Source organism: Gasterosteus aculeatus, chromosome 20 (assembly GCF_964276395.1).
Source record: "Gasterosteus aculeatus chromosome 20, fGasAcu3.hap1.1, whole genome shotgun sequence".
Classification (NCBI taxonomy): domain Eukaryota; kingdom Metazoa; phylum Chordata; class Actinopteri; order Perciformes; family Gasterosteidae; genus Gasterosteus; species Gasterosteus aculeatus.
Window position 1 is genome coordinate 11,533,597 of NC_135707.1, and position 24,898 is coordinate 11,558,494.

General features: G+C 42.3%; 1 protein-coding gene across 7 annotated transcripts in view; it reads left to right on the top strand.

Moving 5' to 3' along the window:
• ptprub (protein tyrosine phosphatase receptor type Ub) overlaps positions 1-24,898 on the top strand; it is a 116,734-nt gene that overhangs the window by 20,841 nt on the left and 70,995 nt on the right. For 4 of the 7 annotated variants that reach the window (XM_040164638.2, XM_040164640.2, XM_078095253.1 and 1 more), the window contains exon 2: positions 15,383-15,514. In XM_040164638.2, the coding sequence (XP_040020572.2) occupies positions 15,383-15,514 (132 nt within the window). The remainder of the gene's footprint in view (positions 1-15,382; positions 15,515-24,898) is intronic. The other 3 variants (XM_040164639.2, XM_040164641.2, XM_040164642.2) reach the window with 1 other exon arrangement.

The window sequence follows — 24,898 nt, forward strand, 5'->3', positions numbered from 1 at the left end:
GGAGCAAAATGATGTTGCCTAGGAAATACTTAAAATCGGACGATTGGATTTATACTCCTGCTAATGCTCGCAATAAAAATATAGTTGTGAAAGAATATCTCTATTTTGTAGTCAATGCTCCTTTTGCGGCAGCATACATAGTGGGTCACTGTTATCCTTACAGTCATCCATTGTTCTCTTTAAAGTGGACATGTAGCCACTAATCGAACGAAACGATCATTTCCAGTGAACGTTTTCTGCAGTTTCTGCAGAGCACGAGTCAAGCCCCCGTTCTTGTCTCTTTATGTGCTCGTGGATTTCCGGTCAACCATGTTGGAGGTATGGCCTCTGCTCAAACAAACTAACTAGCTAATCCACTCGTGTCGTCGTAAACATGATGTTGTGTGATTCCATTGCCGCTCAGTGCTCTTACAAGCAGATTTCTCTCCTCGTGTTTCCAGTCCCTGAAACGCTCCTGCGGTTATTTGCAGTGGCAGCGCTGGCTTCCAGATTTACGCTGTCCTCTCTTGCTCCACGCACTCTTTTGCCACCCTTGCCCCTCGGTGCCTTAGCTCCAGCTCCTCTCTGCCAGTGCCCTTAATCTGACGTTGATGCAAAGTGAACGACGACTGGCGCTCCCCCGACATCCCTATTCAGGCCCCTCTGCGTCTGGTCCCCAATCTACCGCCTTTGCATTCCATTTGCTTAGTGTCAAGCCCCGAGCTTCATCCACCCACCCCTCCACGATCCTCCCCATCTATCCCTCCTCTCTGCTCCCGCCTTCGCCGGGATGCTGGACTATTAGCTGCAGCTGATGTGGTTTGGTGAGCCGTGCGGAGGGAGATACAATGCATAATTATGTTGTCAGAGGACATCACGCTGGAAACGTCTCAGTCCGGGGACGTCGCGTTGGAATCCGGTCATCCCGCATCCTGCTGAGTGCAGCGTTAATAAAATGGAGGCTCACGCGGTCTGTGAGGCCGGCGGGAGAGATCCAACCCCTAAAATAAAGCGCTTGTTACAGAGATTGTGACAGGAAGTCCTTTTGCGTTCATGGCCACAACAGTCAAGGTATTTTTTAGTAACGGGCTTTTAGTCCTTTTGAATCTTCAGCTGTGGAGCCAGAGTTCATCCTCTAGCCTTGTGTACTGTATGTTGCGGCACATTAATCAGATTCAATAATTTTTTGTTTGACGAATGATGTGAGGCGCACCTCATTTAGACCAAAAGGGAATAGAGATAGAAACACAGGACATAAATAAATTAACACAAACACGAAATATGAATTTTTTCTTTGTTCAAGAAAGACACATTCAATCAACACCTGCATTCTGAGCAGAACTGCAATTTCATACTGCAGGTGTAACAATAGCAGTCCAATTTCAACATAATTAGATTTCATGATTAGGATACAAATGGATCTTTCTGAGCATCGTTCTGAGCATAAGCTATTAAGACACATTCAGAGAAAATGTGGAGTGCACCAGCAGGACCACTCCACCTGTTCAGAAGACATGGCGCCTCAAAGAATAAATCCCACTCAGCCCCCACTCCATTCCAATGCCAGGTGTTAGAGGTCTAATGCTACTTGATCACTGATTAAGCTTAAATTTGCTTGTGTAATGAGACTGTAAAAGTCCCAATGTGAAGTTTGGTAGGAGAATTACTACACGTTGCTCTTTTTAAAGCTCTAAAACTCGTCTCTAAAAGTCAAGATTTTGATCACTATGCTTGAATGCAAACTAAAAAAATTGACACACCTCATGATACAAAATGACAATGTTTCCTTGCTGTTGACAATTCATTTTTGCCTTAAAAGACCTGGAAAGAATTCATGTCTTGGCAGAAATGATTACAGTTCTTATAAAAGGGTAAAAACTCCATGAAAGGTTGGATTTTTTTCTGACCCTTTTACTAAATCGCGTAGGTCTTTGAAAGCAGCTGAAACCTTTATGCAACTTTCCTCTATGAAAATGTTTTTTGAGGTGCATTTATGTCCTTGGAAAATGATCGCTCTTTTAAGCTGAGGTGTGTCAACACCTTTTAATTAATTTCCATTTCTTAGTACATTCTTTATTATATTATTTGTAAAGATACATCTTGTAGAAGTTCGAATGATTGCCTAATAAATAGCATACCAGTCATGTTTCTTTTTGGATGGTTCAATATGCTCCATATTTAATTGTGGACATTTCATTTGGTGTTTGATTTCTATGGTTGTCAGTGCCTTAAAGAGAATAATAAGTACTTGGCTAACTAGGTCATCTTACATGAATTGAAACTGTAAAATGAAAAATAGTCACATACAGATAAATTGGTTAGACATGCATCATATGCATATAGTTGACCTTGCATCATGAAATCCTCTCTATCGGGTCATCAGGAGTAGAAGTCATAGTTCTCAATTCTCAGTGAGTTGGAGCTCACAGCCAAGTGTCACTGCATAACCTCTCGTTCACTCTACATGGATCTCACAAATGCCTCTGTGAGGAGGAGGAGGAGATGGAAGTCGCCTTTGGGGTCCATCAGTAAGGAAAACCAACTGGGGCAGAATCGCAACTGAGCCGCAGCAGGGTGCAGATATATCTGAAGGCTCTGTGTGCTCTTATGTTGGCTTGTTAATGTTCAGATTTGCACTGTGCATTAACGCAGCTGATCAGAGAGTCGGCCACAGGCAGGCCTGAGATATCTAAGAAGCGTGTGCTGCCACACTGCTGCTACAAAGCATGGGCTCATGTTTTACAATGAAAAGGCTCATTTAAAACGTATATAGTGGAGATATGAGTGGCTATGATGAACTGCTTTGGTAGGTAGTTTGCATAGAATCATAATAAATTGGCTTCAATCAACAATAAACTGGAAGTAATGTGTTTACTTTTTATTAGGAGTTTGAACTCTTAAACTTCAGTTTGACAAGCAAAATCGTTTTGAGGAATTTGCAGCCAGACTGTAGACTGTAGGAGTGAAGGATGGTCAAAAAAATGGTCAAAGCAGAGACTACGAGCAACGGTTTACAGGTTACAGCATTACCATCCAAATAATATATATTATCACTCAAGCAGCAAATAGTTATGCATGTTTCGTTTTGCTGTCTTGTTATTCCTTCGGACTGTTGCCATCCAGAAAGTCTGATTCCACGAGAATGCATCGATAGTGTGCACAGACCGAATTCCTTTGGCCAGCAGACATGAAAAACGAATCCCACGCTCACCAACTTTCAGTGTTCATCTAGCAGCAGAATGTCTTTAATTTGCAGATTTCTTTTTTTGTGTGGATCTGCTCATCATCAGCAGCAGAATATCAGCATTTCTGAAAGGAATTGAGTGTGAAGGGGGCATTGCTTCAAAGGCCTACGGGACCATTCCCTGCATTCTTCTAATGTTTTCACGTTGAATTAGATTTTTGACGGAAAGGTCTGACAAATCTGCTGAGCTCCTACGTGCAAGATTCTCTCTGTTTTTTAAAGTTATCAAGTAGAAATGCCTTGTACGCACATTTCAATATTATCTATCAACGCAGATAAAAGAAGTGGTCAAGTAATTTCATCTCCAGCCTCTCAGTGATTGAAGCTGCAGAGTGGTTTCTGAATTTCTTTTTCTTTGGCAAAAGCTATTCGGAAATGTAGGAAGAGAGAGAGAGAGAGAGAGAGAGAGAAGGCCGAAAGGCCGTCGGTGGCCTGTTTGAGTGGCTCGGCGAAAAAGATTTGCTTCAGCGAGTGCAGACGCTCTAAAGCTACGGAGATGCTTCCTGGGGGGCTGCGGCCCGTTCTTCAACCTCATCTCCCTCACAATGAGCCAATAGTGTAATTAGCTTTCTGACAGCCAGACGTAAGCGGCCTTCCCTCAGTCTCTTCTCACCTCAAACCCCCCCTCACTGGTTGGCTGAGGTCCAACAGAGAGTGCTTCTCCTCATGATCTTTCTCTCTTTCACTCTCTCGTTTTCACGTTAGCGAAGTCGCTCCATCTATACGTTCCGTTATCACCTTAGCGCCAATGCTATTCCACTTGCCATCAAAGTGCTGAAACTGAGGCACGGCTAATTACGTCAAACAACGCTTTTTGTTCCTGCCGCCATCACTCGCAGAACATGGCTGGAACGCGGTTTTGTCTTCGCCTCGTCTCCACCCAGCTCCTCAATCCTCTGCTTCCTCTCTTCACGTGGCTGTCGACGGCACACAGTCCCTGATTAGTCCTCGAGAGACCCGGGGAAAGTCTCGTGCGCTTCTCAAAACATAAATCGTGACCTAAAATTTGCCACGGCTTCTACGTACTCTGGTGTTTTTTCCTATCTGGAACTCATCGCGACTGAAAATGTCCAACCACAGAATGAGGTGGAGTATCGACGTGCCGCTAGGTGGGCCGGTGCTGGACTTTTGGCTCTGATTTTTACACATTCCACGCCGGCTGAACTAACAAAGTTTCAGTCTCTCGGTCTGGATCTTTCAGACACGGACGCTGCAGTGCAGTGGCAGCAGTCCAGGGCGGGTTAGGTTTCCAAACACTGAACTAATAACAGCTGCCAGCCACAAACTCAAATAGTGACATTTATCACAGCCCTCTTGGACTTGAGGTCAGTTTAATCACTTCCTTGCTTCACTCCTCAAGCACAGAGGACGGAATAGGAATCAACTGAGTGCCCTGATGGTTAGGAGGGCACTTTTAGGTTTATTTGCTGTCTGTTGTTGCTGTGTCTCCTCAGATTGAGTGTGAAAGCGCATCCTCATGTGCGATCGCTGGATGTCTATTCCCACGTCTCTACTCGTCCGTCTCCGTTCGAGTGACGCCCACGTCTCTTATAACGCACTTATAAAGGAACGCTTATGGACAGAAACACACATGCGTGCATAAGCACACACCGCACTGACCACTTGGCTCTGGCCGCAGGGAGATTGATGCAAAACACCACGCGACTGGGCAGGTGGCAGCTGCGCCAGGAAGTAAGCCCGCAGCAGGCCAAAGAAACGTGCTCAAAAGAGCCGCCCGGATACGAGAAGATCGGGTGGACGTTGACGGCTAGCTGGGCGGCGGCCCAGAAAGGGGAGAGAGGCAGTTAGATGCTGGAAGGAGAGGAGAGGAGGACTCTGTTCAAAGGTGATTAGGCGTCTCCTTACTTGAATTTGACTGGGTTTTTGTTTTTGCCTTTTGATCCGTCTCTCCTTCATTCAATGCTCGTTGGCGTCGTTGTCAGGTTAGCATTGCTGTTTGGAAGTCAAAGTGCACGTGCTGAGTGCACAGAGCCATCTGGAGCACCAGGTTGTGTTTACAGGAAGTCACGGCGGTGCCTCGCTGAGAGCGCGAGGCACCGCCTCGTAGAGTTTTCGTCGTAGAGTAGAGTACCGCCTAAGTAGAGTTTTCTTCCCTTTCTTCCCCGACAACTTTACGGACATTTTTGCGTCAATGAATTGTGATGCATTTCATAGTTTGCATTTTAAGACCAAAATCTTGCGATGGCCACGCCTTTTTTGTTTTTGTGGTGACAATGATTCTGGGGAAAGGGATTGTGCCCTATATAGGGAATTATTTTAGACACAGCCCTGAACCAAGGACTCATAAGACCAAGTTCACATGTAAATGTCACTACATGTGTTGTTAGTGTTAAGTACATGTGTTCATGCACCTGCTTATTGCTGCAAAGGCATGGGGTGACCCCCCCCCCCCCCCCCCCGTGCACCAGCAGCACAGGTGTCTTTACGGTTCTCAACTCATAATCCCTTAAAGTGTCATGTCTAAATGACTTATTTACACCTCAGTCAAACCAAATATATGCAATCTAATTAGCTGCATATTGTTATCCCAATAATTAAATGATAAGATCTGGATTTGTTTTGGACGTTTGCATCCTGAATGCAAGTTTTGTTCTGCACTAATGGAATGAGTTACTGTCTAATGGGATCAAAATGCATCCTCCATGTCCGTACTTGGCAGATTGGCTTTTGGGTGTTAAACGGATGATGGATAACCATGATGCATGTCGCCCCCCCCAAACTTATGGCAACCCAATTTATTTTCCATTGCCAATGTTGTGATGAATTACTTAATTTGACAGATAAATACTTTTTAGAAAAAAAAACTGTAAATCAATTTAAATGTGCAGATGTTTTGGAGAAACAAGAATTAACTTCAGCCTCACTGTTGAGCTGCTAATCCAACAATTAAAATCTTGGCTGGTTTAGTTGAAAAACTTGCTTGTTAATGCTTCCTGATTTTTCCAATTGACTAATTATTCTAAAAAGTCCCATGCAAATGAAATTGGATGTATGGGTTCGACACAGCATGTAGAACTATATTAAAGAATATTCCTCAAAGTGTTCTATCGTTTGTGTGCGCCCATAGTGTGTAAGGTGATAAACAGAGAACGACTTGTTCTTTAATCCTCACAGCGCAACATTTCTGAAACCCAGCAAACAAAGGTCACGTGTCTCAGTTGAGTAAACTAGTTCCAGGAAAGGGATTAATCACACAGAAAACAAATAGTCCTAATATAGAAAGAAGTTGAAGAAAGAGCATGCATGTTTTGTGCTGTGTTTTGATGGGCGACGAGAGACGCGAAATACTAAAATCCTCCCTTCTGCCTGCCGTCGTGTGGCCCTATATGTTGGTTTGTGACAGCAGCTGGCTGCCTTTGTGTTAGAGGAATTGACAGGCAACAGAGCAGTGTGGCTGCTTAGGGGGTTTGTGGTCTTGTTGATAGACACCCGTTTAATTTGCCAGCGAGTCGGGACGCTTCGGGCATGGCGGTAGAGGCGGAGGCGCATGAGAGGCGCAGGCTCGGCTGGTCGGGAGTTGCGTGGAATTGACTGAGGTCAGTCCGAACGGGAAATAAGAGTTTTTGCGTGGAAGATGGTTGTTTACCCAAAATAATTGTCTGCATTAAATTTCGACACCGCTCATGAGTGTTGTCTCATTGCCTTTATTGTGGCGTTCGATAGAAAACACACAAGAAAGAGTCATCTCTGCTGAGCCAAAGGATGAGTAAAATATTTACTCAAAATGCTCAGTTGTTGCACCACCCTACAGGAAGTTTTAACAGGTGGTTACTTACAGATCAACACTTCAAGTATGTTTATCCTCCACTGTGACCCTTCAGCCGAGGAAGTTCTCAACCGCTCGGTTGTCAGCGCTAGTGAGTATTACATTTAAGACGAAAAATGAGTTTTGTTTGACTCATCATAATTACCATTTAGGCACATTTGAATGCATCATAGTTATATAGAGAATTTAATTTGAAATAATGTGATTCATAATGCTATGATGGATTATGAACCATTATAAGTCATAATGTATTATTATCCAAATTAAAGATATCAATGATCTCACATGCGAGGTGTGTCATTGTGTAGTACATTTATCTCTGCTAACCTTCCTGTGACAACGTTTTTTTAGTGCAAATATTTTGGGAATGGTCTTTAGTTTTTTCATCAAAGTAATTTCTCCACTCAACAGAATTTCAGAAAATACTTAACAATGTTGATTATGAGTTCCCAGAGTTGATATTTTTTAGATCTTCTTTTTTCTCAAGACAAAGGAGAATCCTCTTGCTTTTAAAATGTCCAATAGTCAAATATACAAAATGTGAATAAACCTAAAGAAATAAACAAACCAGTGGCTTAAACCAGAGAATGTTTGGCATTTAATTAATTCTCAAATTTGGTACCAATTAATTTGGATGTTGATCAACTAATCAATAAATCAACAGATCTCTGAATCCAAACAAGGCCGTTTTTGGTTAATTTGTAAAACTCATTACATGGTCACAATATTTCGTATTTCATTAGAGCTCCCTCACTGCATTTCCTCTGTCTAGCTAGGAGACTTATCGTCCTTCACTGTAGTCAGGAACCCCCCATTCTGCTGCATCGTGATTTTCTTATTTGCTTTAAACCTTCTTTTGCAAACGAGTTATTTCATATGTCTCTCGAATCTAAAATAGTATTCACAATAGACACTAGAGCCTTCAACAAAACAGACATTAAATACAGCAGAGCTGTCCTTATGCTAATTGGACTCATTTGTAATATGGCCCTTTGCTGTCACAATGCACTTGTCTTTTGTCTTCTGAGGAAGGGAAGAGAAATGCAAAGTGGAAATGAATGCACAGCGATCTCAAGATTTATCTGAAAAAGACATTGACTCAGAAATAGATGATTTGAAATGGAAAAAAAAAGTATGATAATGAGCTGCTTATCGGCAGTGTGAACTGAGAGTGATTCTACTATAGGAGGAAGGAAACCCACAGGAACAGGCAAGTAGAATAATTTATGTTTTCTTTTTTTTCACCGCGAAGGACAAAAAGAAGACAACAAGCTTGGATTGCCTTTGTCTTAGCGGCCTTGTTTTCCTCAGAATAGCACAGAAAGGGAGCAGTAATATGTTTGACTCTTTCACTGTTCTAGTAACATCCACGATACTTTTATCATCAACCCTCAACCGGGGATGAAATACTGTAGCAGCTCTTTAAAGCAAAATTAATTTCTAAGATGAATCGTGGCCGACTGGTATCTTAGGATTCACTGTGAAAACCGCTGTAGCCTTTCACCAGATGATGAAAAGGGAAATGTGCTTGAACAATGTGGCTTTCCTCCATTTGAATTACTGTGTGGAAACGATGGGGGAGGCTTAAGTATCTTTTTCCTTTTGGCTTCTGCCGTAGGGCCGATTCCCTTCTTCTCAGCCGAGTTTGAGAAACGCAACAGAACAGATTTTATATTTTTTTGTTCAATTAGCAGGGACATTACACAATACCTACAGTTATTGCTTAAAGCTCATTTTTATCTGTAGTCCTTAGTTACAAGTGAACATTAAACCTCAGTTATTTGTCACCAGCCTAAAGTATCTGCTTCAGTTGATCAATTAGTAGTTACATTTTTTTAGTCGTTACAGGTTCAGTGGAGTGATTTATTGGCATGAATGTAGCAGGCACAATAATCAAAGTGTCAAGTAATAATGAGATTGTTGAGGGAAAAAATAGTTGATCAAATCATGAAGCAGAAAAGAAAATAAGAAAATTTTGAGATACTTAATGTTATTGTGTCACTAATTTAACAGTGAGGAAAAGTTTATTTCTTTCCAAGTAAAGGAGTGAAATAATATAAACAATTCTATTCTATTCTATTATTATATTTTTTCCTTTCAGTAAGTTTCAGTAATTCAAGGTTTATAAATCCAATGTTCATTATCTTTTTACTGTATAATCTCGGAGCACTGCACCTCAAAGGACGCCACTTCTACTGTACTTGTTCAACCCTTTCTTTCCTCAATCTGTTTATTGGCCCTCTCCGTGTGACCAGGCCCATCCAGCTACCTGGGTTGAGTTATTAATGCCCGGGGAGGCAGAGAGATGATTTCATTGCGTATTCAGGTGTGGGGATGGATGGCTTTCTGAAGCAGCCAAGGGAGTGCTGGCGAGGAGGAGAGCCTCTGTAGTGCATAAATATACCTGTCTCCTACTGATGCATCGGACCGCACGCCATGCAAATCAGCCACTCTCCTCCCCTTAACTGCCTCCAGTATTACTCACCCGCTCCCACCTGGATCCCCACCAGCCAGACACTCAGTCACCACGGACTCAGGCGGGAGCTGCGGAAGTACAGGAGCTGTCCGAGACTGTTTTCGCAGCTTTCGCTTGGTTCCCATTGGTTCGCCGAGCATCCGAGGCCTCATCGTCACGTGGCATTTCCCTTTGCAGGTTCCGGTGTTCATTACGCATCCATGGCTGCCAGATAATTCGGGGCAGAGGCTGAGTTGACACTAAGCCTAAGCTTGGGAGTGGTTTCCTGGAGCACGCACATTGACTGCTACTATTTTTGTTGCGACTGGGAGGCTTTAATTGTTCTACTGTGATTCCTCAGACGTGGTCTCAGACGGGAAAGACTCTTTACTTTGTCGGATTTCTTCACGTTCCTCTTCGCCTCTCATGTACAGTACGCTGTCTCTATGGGCCATAAAAAAAATGGACATCCAACAGCCGTTGTTTGTGCATTCTTTAAAATGAGAGCCGCATACGTTACACTGAATTAATGCTTGAAACTAGACTGCTCAATACCACTCTCAGTCGAAAGAATTCTGACGCTACCCAATTTTTTTCGCTGGGGAAAACGTGACTTCAGATAATTTGGGGGAGCTTGCAGTAGTTGTGAAAGGTTTTTGCAGCGGGAACATGGAGTTGCACAGTATAAAACTCTATGATTAAACCCAGGTAAATAAGTTCTTGGTTTCAGATCGCACAAGGAGCCTTTAAAGGCTGACGCGTTTATGTGCAGAAACGCCGGTTCAATCACCAAATGGCTGAAACTAAATAGCAGCGCTTTACTAATCTTTGTACCTTATTTCAAGCCACCATGAAGGACTCTGCCGACAACAACCCATTTGCTAGAACATACTTTTTAAAGTGGCCACAGAGCAGATCATGGCACATTATGTGTATACTCCTTTATGTTTTCCTGCAGAGTATAGGGTTGGATGAACAGCGTGAGACTAAAAAATAAAAGTGTATTTTTGCTGAAACACCATGGGGGGCTTTGCTGTAACATCTCTGGTTTTATTGCAATCTTCCTAATCATTGAACAGGAATGATTTACGGTAATATTGTGTTTTTACATAGTTTTTGCATTAATGTGACAAAGCATCTGTTTTTGTCATGTATTTAATATGCTGAATTAGCCAAACCAGACATATCCCATTCATTCTATTCCATGGGTAAAAATCTTCTTAATTATTTGAACATTGTGAATTAAAATGTCATAGTATGTAATGGAGGATTTTATCAATGTTGCCCACCACATGTTGCACGTTATCTTCACATTAAATTCCACCCCTAGGGCCCAGACCCCAAATTATTCCCCAATAAGATGTAATACATTTTATCACTTGCAAAAACTTATAACAGTTTACTCACATACATTTTTTTTACTATCTCCATGGGGTTTATTTGTTTCTCGAGCAAGTACTAATAAAACAAGCTTTGCCCTTTGGTGTTGGACTGTTTTATTCTGCTCTGTCCCCCCGTACTTAATCTTTTTGAAGCCAGTGAAAAGATTAACCGCATGTTTTTAGATCAAAGTATGGATTTCTGTATTTAATGACATATTATTTATTTTCCTACACTTTGTAATTGCACTTTGACAACAGTCAACGCATTCACCGTGTAGATGGTCTTGACTGTGGCTCTGATTTAAATATATCGAAACCTGTTGTTGATGCCGTGTGTCGCCGCTAAGCGACTTCTTCTATATCACACACTTCCTGTTTTGCTGTGTTTGATTTATTCAAGTGAAAAGTTCTTGGAATAGTAATATCTTAAATAAGCTTAGGCCAGCTGCTTAAAACATATGCAAATAAAGGGGATAAGCAGAGACTTTTACAATATTCACCGTGCGTAACCGAAATTCCAATTACATTGCAAGTCAAGAGAAGTAAACCGAGAGAGATACCAAATCAAACATGAAGGCCTACATTGACAATAACAACTGATATGTACAGAGAAAAGTCTAGATTACCTGCATATAAAACCATCGGGAACATTTTATGTATCCCTTACAAATGTAGAAGCAAATTGTAGTATTTTATGTCCTTATAAAAATCAAAGAGAAGCATCCATCCTCTGACAGCGTGGCTCATCACTTCCTCTGTGTGAGGCTGAAGTTTAATTTGGTTTCCTATAAAGTCACTAAGCTTGTGTATTTTTTATTGTTTGTTTATGTAGTGATACGGTCACTGTAAACACGCGTATAAACACAACCAACAAACAAACCGACAAAACCAAAAAGTGACATAAATCTCACTAACTGGAGTGGCTGAATCCTCCCTCGTCCTCTCTAGAGCCTTCTCATCTCGCTGACTCCTGTGAACAGCGCATGGATGTAACGCATGCAGACGCACAACGGCAGACTGATTCGGCCCCGCTGAGCACCTCGAACAACGTCTACCGCTGCATCCTTGAAACCAACTTACTTCCTGGATCATTAGAAACAATTAATTAATCAGTTCTCCACTTTAGCTTCCAAGAAGAGGCACATCGTGTCCTTTTGTCGGCCTACCTTACATATTCAAAATGATTGCATTCCTGGCAGGTAGACCAGGCACGTCGGTTAACAGTCTCAAAAGCATTTGAATGATATGGGCTTTATAAGGTATATCAGCTCACAGCAGATATTTACAGTTAACTATGGAACCCGTCCCCCCTCAGCCATAAAAGCTTGGCAGTGTCTGACTTTGCACTGGTCCTTGTACTAAATTATGCTGTAATTCAGGTAAAAAATGGCCACTGACAATCCACACGCACATGGGTCCTTGAGGAGGAGCTGAGAAGGGAGTGTGTTTTGTCATAGTAGATTAGCTGGATCCCTCCCAGTGTGCTGAGAGGAGACGCCATTCCTGGGCAGCGCTGGCCCGGCGTCCCAGCTTCCTTCATCTAGATGATGAGTCTCTCGTAGGGGAGGAGTTTGCAGGCTTCATTTACCGTAGCAGCGGGGAATAATATAGTGCCGGCGTTTGGATGTGTCAGGTCCAATATCTCTGGCCGTTCTATTAGAAATAGACCCCAGTGTGGGACAATTAACCCCTGGCCTCAGTAGCAGATCTGTGCAGTAACCGCCTGGCACGTGGCGATAAATCAAACCCAGAGGGAGAAACCTACACTCCCTCCCCTGCTGGCTGGCTGCTACCATCACCCAATGGACTGTGCTTACGTGATGGTGGATATGCTCCGGCGTTATCGTATAGTCACTGTAGGTGCAGACATAATGTAATCGTTTGGCTGTGGTCAAGGGCACCCTGAGTGCGTTTAGTGCTGCAGTGAATACACTATCTGGAGAAAATCATACCGACTAACGTTAACCCTATAAACCCCTGAGGATGTTGGGAATTATAAGAGTAATAGATCAGAATTTGTAAGTCAAAGGTCTCTCGAGTTGGCTTTTTCCACTGCAGTGCATCTGGTTTTGTTCTTTGCTTTTCCATCAATATACATTTTATTAAAAATCAAACCGCCCTGTGATGGGACGTGTGTATATTAAATTGAATAAATGTCAGAAACTTGCAAACAAATATGCAGCATGAGCTAGAAGGCTCAATACTAGAACGCATGTACTCACTTAGAGCAACTCTCCGGTGAAACCAAGGTGAATAAGGCCTTGGTTTATAATTGCAAAACCATCTTTTAAAGACTGACACGTTTATGTGCAGAAACACCTGTTCAATCATTGATTGGCAGTTTGAGACTAAATAGCAGCACTTTACTAATCTTGGTACTTTACTTGAAGGCACCACGAGGGACTGTGCTAATAACGGTCCATATGTCAACACAGACTTTTTAAAGCGGACAAGGAGCAGATTACAGAGTAATTCTGTGTATATTTGATAAGATATTGGCTTTGCTTTAATATAATGCAATTATTCAACAGGAATGATTCATGGTAATATTGTGTCATATAGTTGTTGAAAGTTGTTGTCCAATGTGAGGAAACATCTGCATTTGTCAGGTAGTTGATATGCTGTGTTTAATATGAGGTGAACTGATGCGAATCTGTAGGTCAAACATAAATGTAACCTCACAAAACACGTCTTTTTGTGATGCAGCATGACTGGTAAAAGCAAACGCATACATTTGTTAATAAGTCAATTTAGCTATTAAAGAAAGTTTTGATAATTCATGAAAATTCACAGCCTTTGTGAAACCAAAGAGCAACAGTAGGAACGTTAGGTTTGCAGTCAGTCAGTCAGTCAATAACTTAAATGCAGAAGAGCGTAAGTCGAATTCTTCGCTTTTGTCTTGCTAACATAACATTCATATTCGGAACCTACCACACCAGTGAATGTTTGACAGAAAGATTCAGTTATTTTTTAAAACACTGATTTGGCCGCTGTTCCATAACCACGGAGGACAGCTTTAAAGACTGATGCATAGAAAAAAAAATACATTTTATTAATGTTTGTTTTTTGCTAAAAATACATTAAAAAAAGGCACCCGGCTCTATCATTGCCTTAAATGCGTTATCTATTTTAATTTCACCCAAAACAATGGCAAACAATGACCGTAAGCTGTGACTGTCTTGCACAAAAAGAGAATTATCTATTGTCATTACGGTTTAGCAGGCGTTTTTCTCTGCACCCTGTCACATTGAGACATTTGTATAATGGCAGATTAGAGGAAAGAATGAGCAGCAATAAAGCTGCCGACCACATGGGTCACCTTCAGGAGCTCCTGGTGGCTCTGCCTTTCATTAGCACGCCGCATCTTGTGCTGTCCTACTCCAATTACCACTGACACAGGATCTGGTGACCGCGTCGTTCAAACTGCCCGCTGTTAAGACTGTAATTCCCACACCGATGGATTAATGTGAAATATGGCAAAAGAAGCGGAACTGGAGCACATTACTCAGGACCCAAAGACCATTAAAGCCGTAGCTATTAAATCTAAATTTGAAAAAATTAGCTTTTTGGCGCGTGGAATAGCAGGTTGTGAGGTATTATGTTAATCACTACATTCCCCAGTGTGGCTGCTTACTATTTGTATGCCTTTGTGCATGGGCTTTGGGATATGTAGTCTTGTTTGTGAATGCCTTATGAGATGGGTTATTCTCTCCTAAAATGCAAAATGAGAATTATCGTCTTTGCCAGGTTTTTTTGTTCATTTTTCTGAGTCTTACAACGTAATTATTACTCGTTAACTGATTTGTTGTTGGTCTGAGAGCACATGTGGACACATCATTTAATAAAACTATGACAGGGTGGTTAGTTATTGACTATTCAAACTCATTCTTTACATTCATTCAAAGCTCAAAGAGTGTAATATCTGTCTCGGAGAATCCCGCGTGAACTACTAGTTAGTGAGCCAGTGAGCACATTCAAGGTACTGTAATAATCTATACTAATATACGTACCATAATAACCCTTGTGCAGCATTTAATACCGGACCTGAGTAGCACCAACTCTATTTTTTTTTTTTAAAAGACTGTTATCGGCGGCCTTGCAAGGCGTGGTTTGCTCAGCTGGGTTGAAATGTTCCTCGTTGGTAAACACGGGTCAGTGTTTCGTCCCAAGGGGCAGCGAGGTGGTCAGTGTGGCTGCAGGACAATGGATCAAGTGCACATTCAGTGTGAAACTAATATGTCTTGGTTGTTTGGCTTTCATAAGTAGAGGAGGCTTAGAGAAAATTAGAAGATAAAGAACCGTAGCTCTATTATATTTAAGTAATGTGGAGTGCTGCCACAATTGTGATAATTGATTTTATAATTTTCAAGCATGAAGATTCTGTTAAAACAGTTCTGGGACTGATAGCCAGACAAAACCAGCAATTTAAGTGAAAATAGATTTATTTATGTCAATAAATGTGTCCCATAAATCCGAGAAAACATCCTGTTTCTTTTATTGATGGCCGTTGCTTTTATCTTTCTCTTTATTTCCAGCAGCCGGCTGCACGTTTGAAGAGGATTCAGACCCCGGTCTGTGTGACTTCACCCAGGGGGAGGAGGATGACTTTGACTGGCTGCTGTTACGGACGTACGGTTCCCCGTATGCCAGCCCTGACCTCCTGCGAGGTGAGTGCTCCTCCTTTCCACAGTTCTGCAGATCGGTCAGAGCACATCCGGCACGTAGCTCACTATAAAGCTGAAACACATTAAGCCCATGGGGCACAATACTCGGCAGTTCTTACTTTTTTTTTTGACATGCCGGCAATTAGTTTGTTACTTTGGTTTCTTATTATATTGTCTGAGGAGAAAAATGACTTGTTGATGTGGCCAACAAAGTTTTACTGCATGCAAATTGGCCTTTGCAGATGTCCAGCGTCCATTACGCTGCAGCTTTAATGAAGCAACCAATTTTGTCTGCTTTCTGCTAACCCCAAGGATAATTTTATGTTAACCAGCCTTACAGGACTAATAGAAACCAGCAATTCCCTGCCATCACGCTCTCTACCGGCGGTAGCCAGAGGGAGATGGCATGCATAGTTTATAAGGCGCTCCTCCATCTCTGCATTAACAAACACCTACAGGGATCTAACAAAGACAAGAGTGCTGTTTCAGCTTCTCGGCAGAATTATCAATGGTTCCTCTGCTGTGGAAACCTGCGTCCCTGGGGTATATAACCAATTATGCAATCTATGAGATGGTAATGAAAATCCAACCAATTTATGACATGACAAAACATCCATTTTGAAGAGAGAGAAAGAGCTTTGCATGTTCAGTCGTTTTACAAGTTTGGAAATAAAGGACTGACTTTTGATGTGGCAGATATAAAGATAGAGAAGCTACGACGTGTAGATGACAATCAGACAATCAGACCATATTAAAGGAAATAATTGTAGGCCTCCGGAAATACTACACAATTATAAATGGTGTTATTTTTAAAAGCTGCGTTGTTATTTTGATTTATAGCACCCGCCTTTAACAAAATAGAATAGTGAACTTGATAAATCCTGAATTCAATCCCATAAATCTTAAAATCCACATCCTCATTTGAGCAGGAATCTGTCGGCAGCCACTAGCACATTTTGAATAATTGTTACTTTTCCCTTTGGGTTTAATTCAAACTCAGTGCTATGGCCCTCAGGGTGATTGAGGGCGTTCGGTGGCAAAGACGAAGGCAGGTACTGTAATCTGCACATGGCGAGAAGGCGAGAGACGCTGCGGCCATCAGCTCTCGAAATCAGGTTTAAATTTTTCTCCGGTCCGCACGAGAAGCAGTGTATTCACGCGTGTTCTTCGTGCTATAGGTGTGATTGTAAAGTGACTGCAGTCACGCACGTCTACTTGGTCAAACTGAACAGAGTTTGTCGGTCAAATTGTCCCTGCGGCTGAGAACTTGTATGCTAATTCTGACAATTTCACACAAATGTCTACAAGGAGAGAATAACAAAGTGATGACATTCTGACACACGACTGCAAGGTGGGTATTCCAGTTATTCCCCATCTCGCTGGCTTAATCCCTGTTTTGATTTCTATTTCTATTACAGCCAAGGTGGGATGGGGTATTTGTGTGTGTGTGCGTGTGCGCGGGGGGCTAACAAGAGTTTATGAGATAAGGCTATTTACATTGGACCAGTATTACCATTGTAGGGCTGAGAAACTGGTGTCGAGGGAAGATTAGTAAACACAGCTGAGATAGCTGCAGCTTGTGGCTCCCAGGAGAAATTACAGCCGACCGTTCCCATGAAAGGGAGGATCGTCTTTGGGGAAGAAGAATATCCGTGATGTTGGCTCCCCATTGATAATCTTAAATTGTTTCGCTTTTTATGAATCCTGGCAGGATGATGACCTTGTCAGGGAGAATGTGTCTGCATGTCAAGTGTACCTGGTCTTTTGAAAGCCAGATTAATTTTCCTTAAAGAGTTATGGGTCTGCTGCATTATCCATTATAGGGTAGCAGAGTGGCCTAAAGGGAAATCCCATCAAAGACGATCAAGCTTAAAAAGCATCGTATGGTAATTTATCTTTGCCTAACTTGTTTTCTGCTTTATTTTGTCATTTCTTTGAACCGGTCAAAGATCAGAATTATTACAGATATTTCTAGCGGAACTCTTTTATGGATTAGTACTTCTTCAGGTGTGAGACATCAAAAGAGATCAGCATCTTGTCAGCTCCCCAAAAATAGATAAGCATCAATAAAGACTCAACATTTGGCATCCAAAAGTGCAGCAGATAGCAGATAACAAAACAGAGCAGTTTCAGTGATACAAATCCGATTCAAACAGGAAAATATTAGTGCCTCTCCACGTTTTCAATGTATCCAAAAAAAGATTAGGTAGTTTGATTAAAAAGAAAAGAGCAGTGCAACTCGATCGAAGACAGTTTGAAAGTTGTGAAGAGAAGAAGAAGAGAAGATGTGCGACCGCTTCTCCTTCTTCTCCTTCTTCTCCTTCTTCTCTATTACGCAACACATGTAACGGCTTAAAAGAAAAACTGTTTATAGCTATTAGGAATGATTTCAAGATTCTGTTTTCTTCACGGTACACAAACATTCGCTGAGTAGTCCAATGACATTACAGTGTCTCTTTGATATGTAGAAATTGGGGCTTTAGTTTCAGCCGAGTAACTGAAATAAAGTGTTGGGATATGTTGTTTTTTTCTCACCATGTGTTTGCGTATTAATCTTCCAGATCTCGCTCTCTCCGTCTCTTAGCTTTTTAAACTTGTAAACGTCTCCTGTGTTGTCCAGCTTTCCCACATAAGACGAAGCTAACATTTAAAATGTCTCCTGCCGCAGGCGCTGGGATTTGTTCATTAGACAATTGATAGGCCGTTTGATCAGCTACTAGAACAGTAAATCCCCACCTAAATACCCACCGACATTCTGAATGGGCTCTAGTGTTGGATGGGACCTCCAGGCTTAAGGGGCGGTTGGATCTGAAATGAAGCATGGCTCTGAGCGCCGTCCCGGGGTCATGGACGGGTCAACTGGCACATGCCGTGGCAGCAGGCTCCATGTACTGACCTTGACAGAGGTGATCCGCTCGGTGAAACGCACGGCTCCATCTGTATCTTCGGCACCCTCTACCAGTCGGCCAGGCAGAGCCGTGTGATGTTTTTCTGCCCTTTTACACCGGTCACCTCTCGCCCCTGCTTCCCCCCTCCTCACCGACGCACACCGCCGACCAGCTGCACACGAGTGAGTGTGTGTCATTGCCAGCGACCCCCAAGCCTCGTCTGCCTCTGTGAAAGAACGAGGCAGAGCGAGGAGCCAGATACGCCTGCTGCAGTGTGCGTTGTTATCGGCGCCGAGCAGCCATCCTCACTGGTTTAATACTCGTATTACTCGACTTTCTCCCCCCTGGGAGTCTGCAAACTACATGTACTGTATATGCAGCGTACATCACAACACCTTTTGTAAACCGGCCTGGTTCTAATCGTTAACGCGTAATCAAAATATGGCTCCAGAGATGAACTTGGCGTTAATATGAACAAAATAATATTGAACCTAATCTTGGGTTAGAAATGCAGCGTTACATTCATTTCCATTCAAGGCTGGGCCTGATTTTAAAATGAACTGACTGAAGGAATATCCCTTTGGTGCTCCCCCTCAAAGCCGCACCCCGAAACACGTGGGGGCGCAGCGCCCGACTCCTGCTGGAGGACGGGCCGCTGGGGAGAAGCAGGCGGGACGCTGGTGTCATCATCACTGACCTCATCCACATGTACCCAAGATAACGGGTTGTTTACCTTCTCCGTGGAGCATTTGTTCTTTGGATGTGAGAGAATTTCTCAGAGAGAGAACTTAGACAACAAAAAGGCTAATAAATTGACCAACCCAGATTTTAGCATTCAATATTAATGGGGACATGGATTTTATGACGCGAGTTGGGAAATTGTGTTATAACTACGTTGTATTCTTTTTAATAGCAATACTGTGCGGGATACATGTTGTAGGATAGTAACCTGTTTTTCTCTTCAGTGATAATTGTATTTGAAATAGTGTTTTTTTAAAAGTGACGGAGGATTTGAAAGGGCACTTACACAGTATGACGCTTGAAGACGAGATAAATGGAAAGTAACTTCTAATTACAGTGACTTATGAATCATGTCTGTAATCTTCACATGATAGAATGGTACATCTCTATATGTCATGTTTACAGATTTGTACATTTTGGGATTTTGGCCTATACAAAACAAATTGAACGGAATAATGGCTTCAGCAATGTATCGTAGCTGTATATTTCAAGCTTAAAAGTAGGGATGAAAAGCTCTGCTGTGCAGTTTTTAGCAAGTGAATGGCATCTTATGTTCATGACGCGGAGAGGAACCACTTCACATCTGCAGAGTTATATTTATCACTTAACTTGGGTTAGAGGACAATTATTCGCTTGGAGAGAGCTGTGTGCGGTTATGTGATGTCCCCGGGTCTGCAGGGCTTTCTTCCATCCAAAGCAGATTTTCCCTAATTAACTCACCTTTGGTCCGAAAAAGAGGAACTAATTAGTGGAATTGGCAGCTGTAGTATTTTGTGGGAATATGAACCTGCAGTGTACTGTGGCTCCGGGTTGTACAGCCGTGGTTCGGGGGGGATAATGCTCACGACTCATTACCTCCAGGCAAAGAAGATCATGTTTATTGATCACTGATGCGCGAAATAAATGTCTGAAAAGCTCAGTCTTCTTTTGAACCCTCTGATAAATTCCCGTCACCACAGAGAACTACTTTTAAAATACAACAAGTTATTTGAATTGTTACTCAGGGAAGCCTTCTCAACAAGGTGAGAGCGGAATCATAATGGGAAGAATAGACACATTTGGGAAGGCTTTGTACCAGTCGCCTTCATTCTAACTGCTGTATAATATGTGACCCGTTCTTTGGTTCCCCAAGTTTTTCTCACCCACGCACATACAGCCAGGTAATGGTAGGTATGGTAACGCTGCGCCGATTTAGTTTTTGTCCCCAGTGTAATTAGTGTCACTCTGGAGGGACAGCTAGAGGGCTTACATGTAGAAGGTCGCAGGTTTAACAGCGTAATTGAGGCTCAGCAAGGACTCTGGACGGTAACCAAATTGACTTTCTTGAATGCTTCCCTTAACTCGGGTGGGAGGAAATGGTCGGCCTCTTGAAGCACAATGATTCAGTTAATGAAAAAGGAAATATGTCGACCGCAAAATACGTTGCTGCATCTTTGTGAATTCATTGCATGAATTGGGATTTCGATCACAGATAATTGTCCCTTTTTGGACAGACGGGAACCAAATAATTATTAATTATCCTCTGGTAAAACATTTTGGATAGACACTCCCGATCATAGGGTCCATTTGAGGATAGCTCTGCGGACACGTGACATGTTTGAGCTGGTGTTGGCCGTAGAAAAATGTCAACAATGACAATGTCAACCATGCTGGTGTTAATGGAAATCGGTCGCTAAAGTTGGTGATCGAAATCCCTATTTTTGCACCAATCCATTTAGAAGATGTTGAGGTATGTTTAGTGCCCAGCTGACTGGTATTAAGGGTTACATTATTTTTCGTGGAGGGAAACGTGTCTCTGACCTTTTTGTGAGTACTAGAACTCTGCCGATAAGATGTCAGAACAAGATAAATGAAGATCTGTCACGTTGATAATGTAAAGATATTCACATGTTTGGCGGCTCCTGTGCCTCGTCTTCGCTGAAGCTGAGCAGACGCTCACCACAATTATTTCTCATACTCTTTTAAGTCGTGTTCATAATATTGCACTAAATATTTCTGACTTGCTGTTTGGATGATGTGATTCTTCAGCGCTACACTTCATTTCATTGTTCTGAACTTATTTTTCTACGGGGGAATAAGATGTCGTAGTGTGCTCCTCCTGGAGTGTGAAGTGCCCCGTTTGTCCCTGCGGGGCCGCGATACACACTCCAGAGGTCCCAATGGGGAAACACGTTGTGCATTGAAGGAGCCTTAAAGTGGCCTCAGCTGTCCAACAGCTCTTTCAAAGCATCTACAAAACCGACCAGCATCACACTTTAAATTTATCACAATCTGTCTGGCTTATAAAACATTTAAGCATTTGTTTTAAAACGAAATTCACTGAATCCACCAAAAAGTGTCTGTCCCACATTCATAACAGCTGTCGCTGTGGCGTGATGGAGATGTCATTTTGACTGAAACTTCAGCATCTGCCTTAAGTATCTTCACTATAATCGTTGTGAAAAGGGTTGAATAATTAGGAAGATAAACATCCGGCAAATTGCATGAGCTGAATTTGTATGCAGCCATTGATCCTCTGCTGTGCAATTTAATGATTTCCGTGTATTTCGCTCTGCGGACGTCGTGGGTGGCAATCCAGGCGCCAGGAGGGGTTCTGAGTGTAGGTTATTTCTCTTCCAATTGTTGAAATAACATTGATTTGAGACGTAGAATCTTCTTGAGGTGGCATCTGGTTTTGAGACTCGTAAAGTGCCTTAAACGGGGGGTCCTTCAGGAAAAGACGTGTGGGGGGGACAAAACATTTCATTCCCCTCCCTCATGTTCCCTCCTCTTTGCTCATCCATTCCTGCTATTCTCATTGGCACACTTCTTCTCAGGGGTAATTTAATTGAGCATTGTTACCATAATACGTCTTGGCGTGCACAACACTCAGTCAGTAATTGATATGTTGGCTCTGCTTCTGGGTGGAGCCATTTGCATTAAATCGTGTTAACTGATATGATAATGAATGTGAGAGGCCTGATGCAAGCAGAATGTGTAGCAGGAGATGGATGGCTATTTGAATTATTAACAATAAGTAATATATTATACCAGGTCTCAGGGGTTCAAGGCTCTGTCTGCATTTGGCCCGGCTGCCTGGATATAAATAGTCTGTACATCTGGTATCTCCTCCTTTATCTTTCACTTTATCATCCTCATGCCCACTATTCTCTTTGTTTCCCTTTTACGTGCGTTGGGATTTTAGTTAGCGAATAAATACTGCATACCAATCCTGTACGGTATTAAAACAACTTAATAGGTTATAGGCACACGCCCTTCTGTGCACCTATTAACTGATCCTCTGTTACGCGAATGGCCGACCCTCTTTCAAATCAGATTTTGGAAAATCCAAGGATAAACTAAGTGATTAGAAATACAGTTATAGATATTTTAAGTGTGGAAGGATGAACGGGGGATAAAGGTGAGGCACATTAGGTACACAAAGATAAGAAGTCATATTAGATGCAATGCAGCTATGCATTTGTAGGAATCAAAAGGTTTGAGGCAGATAAAATGTATTGCACAGTGATTCAAAACAGGGAAACGTGCCATTAATATGACAATCTTTCATTTTTAGAATGCTATTATCCCGTCCATAATTCCAAGTAGCAATTTAATAGCGCGGGATGAGAATGGTGGTTTGCACACGGAGGAGTCAGAGAATTTCCAAGACATGTAAAGTACTGTTGTATTTTAGTCCATACTGTACAGGACTGTCCTACAACCTTTTTGCAAATTAGTGTTAGCTAATTCCAATGGAATAGGAAGGGAGGAGAGAAACATTGCATTGTTCACCACAATGACCTGATATTACTGAACACGAAGCGTGCCTATGTTGTGTTCTGTGTTGGCTTTGTTAAAAGTACTGTAGTTCTTGGCGGTTTCCAATTAAAAAGGGTGATTTCTCTGTTTGTTTGTTTAAAGCAGCGTGCAAAACATTGAAGAAATATGGTGATAATATTCATTTTTACGTTATCTCTCCTTTCCACAAGACCTATTCAGGAACATAACCCTCTATTGTGAACAACTTTTCACAGACATTGTTGATGGGGGAACAGGTCACACTAGGACAAGTTCAACCTTTTTGTTCAACACAAAAAACAACCAAACCTCCTCAGCACAGACATGGAATTAATTGGGTTTCTGTGTAAAAAGGAGAAAGTTGAGACGAAATGAAACATGCTCTGAGGAGGGAGATATTTTTCCTGCACGGTTGTAACAAAGGTGTCTCATAAGGATCTAAGTGACAAAATGTGTGTGTGTTTTGTGTCCGCCTACCATGGGCCGATCGGTTTAGTATGCTCTCCATCTCTTTGCTTTTTACCAGACTGCCAACAATTAGCTTCTCAAGCATCGCCAAACTTTATTATTCCCCATTTACTCATATGAAAGGCTCATTGCCTTTTAGATGAGTAATTACTGTATGAAGGGCTCTGATGAAGAAGGTACACCTCAATGCACTGAAACAGAGGAATTAAGTGCAGGGTAGTAAGGACTTTCTAGAAATTAAAATTAATCTTTTGCTTTAGAATATTATCATTCTTCATAATTATATAATAATCTTAAATGACAGAGAATATATGATCATCCCGTCATATTCCAATGGTTGTGGCAGCAGCCTCCGAAATGAGAAATATTGATTTTAAGAATTGACTTGTGGTCTTTCATGGGTTTTGTAGGATTACTTTTTCCATTCCTCTACCACAGTTGCAGTCATTACTGTCTTTACTTCCTCCATTTCATCTCTACAGTACCTCCTACCTTCAGAAATATGGACTGCAATTATCCAGGGTGAATGCAGCTCGCAGGCGCAAAATTACAAAAAAAAACACCTCCAGTATTTGTAGAATAAGGAAAACATCAGAGACGCGGTAGAGGTGCCTCTATCGGTGATAGTGGTCTGACCGCATTTACGCACATATTAGTATTGGTAACGTAACGCATGCATGAATAAACACGTGCACACAGCATTCACAGCATGCAGATTTTTGTTTTGCATTTACGGTAATTGATTAATGTAAGGAAACATGAGGCCGCTTCCTCAGGCGGTTTACGTGAGTTTTCAAGCAACACCATAAAGTGAAATCCAGAACCTCTGCATCAGTTTTATCGTGACAGAACAATTATGAAGTTCCGTCTCCCGTTGCTGTGGGAGCTGCTTCCTCGTCCCCTTGCTAAGGGCCAGGCTCTCTAAAGGGAGCGATAGAAAAAGCCATAATCATAACTTCAGTGGAAACTCATATTCTTTTATACACTCTGCCCGTTGTGTTTTTCATCGCAGAGAAAACCGAGAACTCGAAACGTTTCAAAGGCTTCCTCATGATTCCTGGAGGGAGGCGACGCCGCTCCCATTGTCTCCCGACGTGTTCTCTGAGGTGTCGGGGACAGTCTGTGATGCTCAGCTGGATGCCCCCCCCCCAACCCCGCCTCGCCCTCGCTACACCGCTGCAAAAACGCTCACACAAACAGCTGTGGGATTTGCACACCGCTTAACCTAATTCATTTGAGGCCTCTGCGGGAGCAGAGGAGTCAAATCGCATGCGCTTATTGTTGCACAAAGACGACACACGCATTTTCCATTTCGCAGAGTCTCAGGCTGTCCTCAAACTAAACTTGTAGCTCTGCTCCTCCGAAGATTATCTCTCAAGTCATCGTCACTTCCTTTCTTCTGTCTCTGCCTAACTTTTCCCACCCAGCCGTAGCATGATGTTGAGAATAAGATGACATGGCAGTTCTAGTTGGCGCATTAGAAATGCCGGCACACAGATGCTGCCACAGA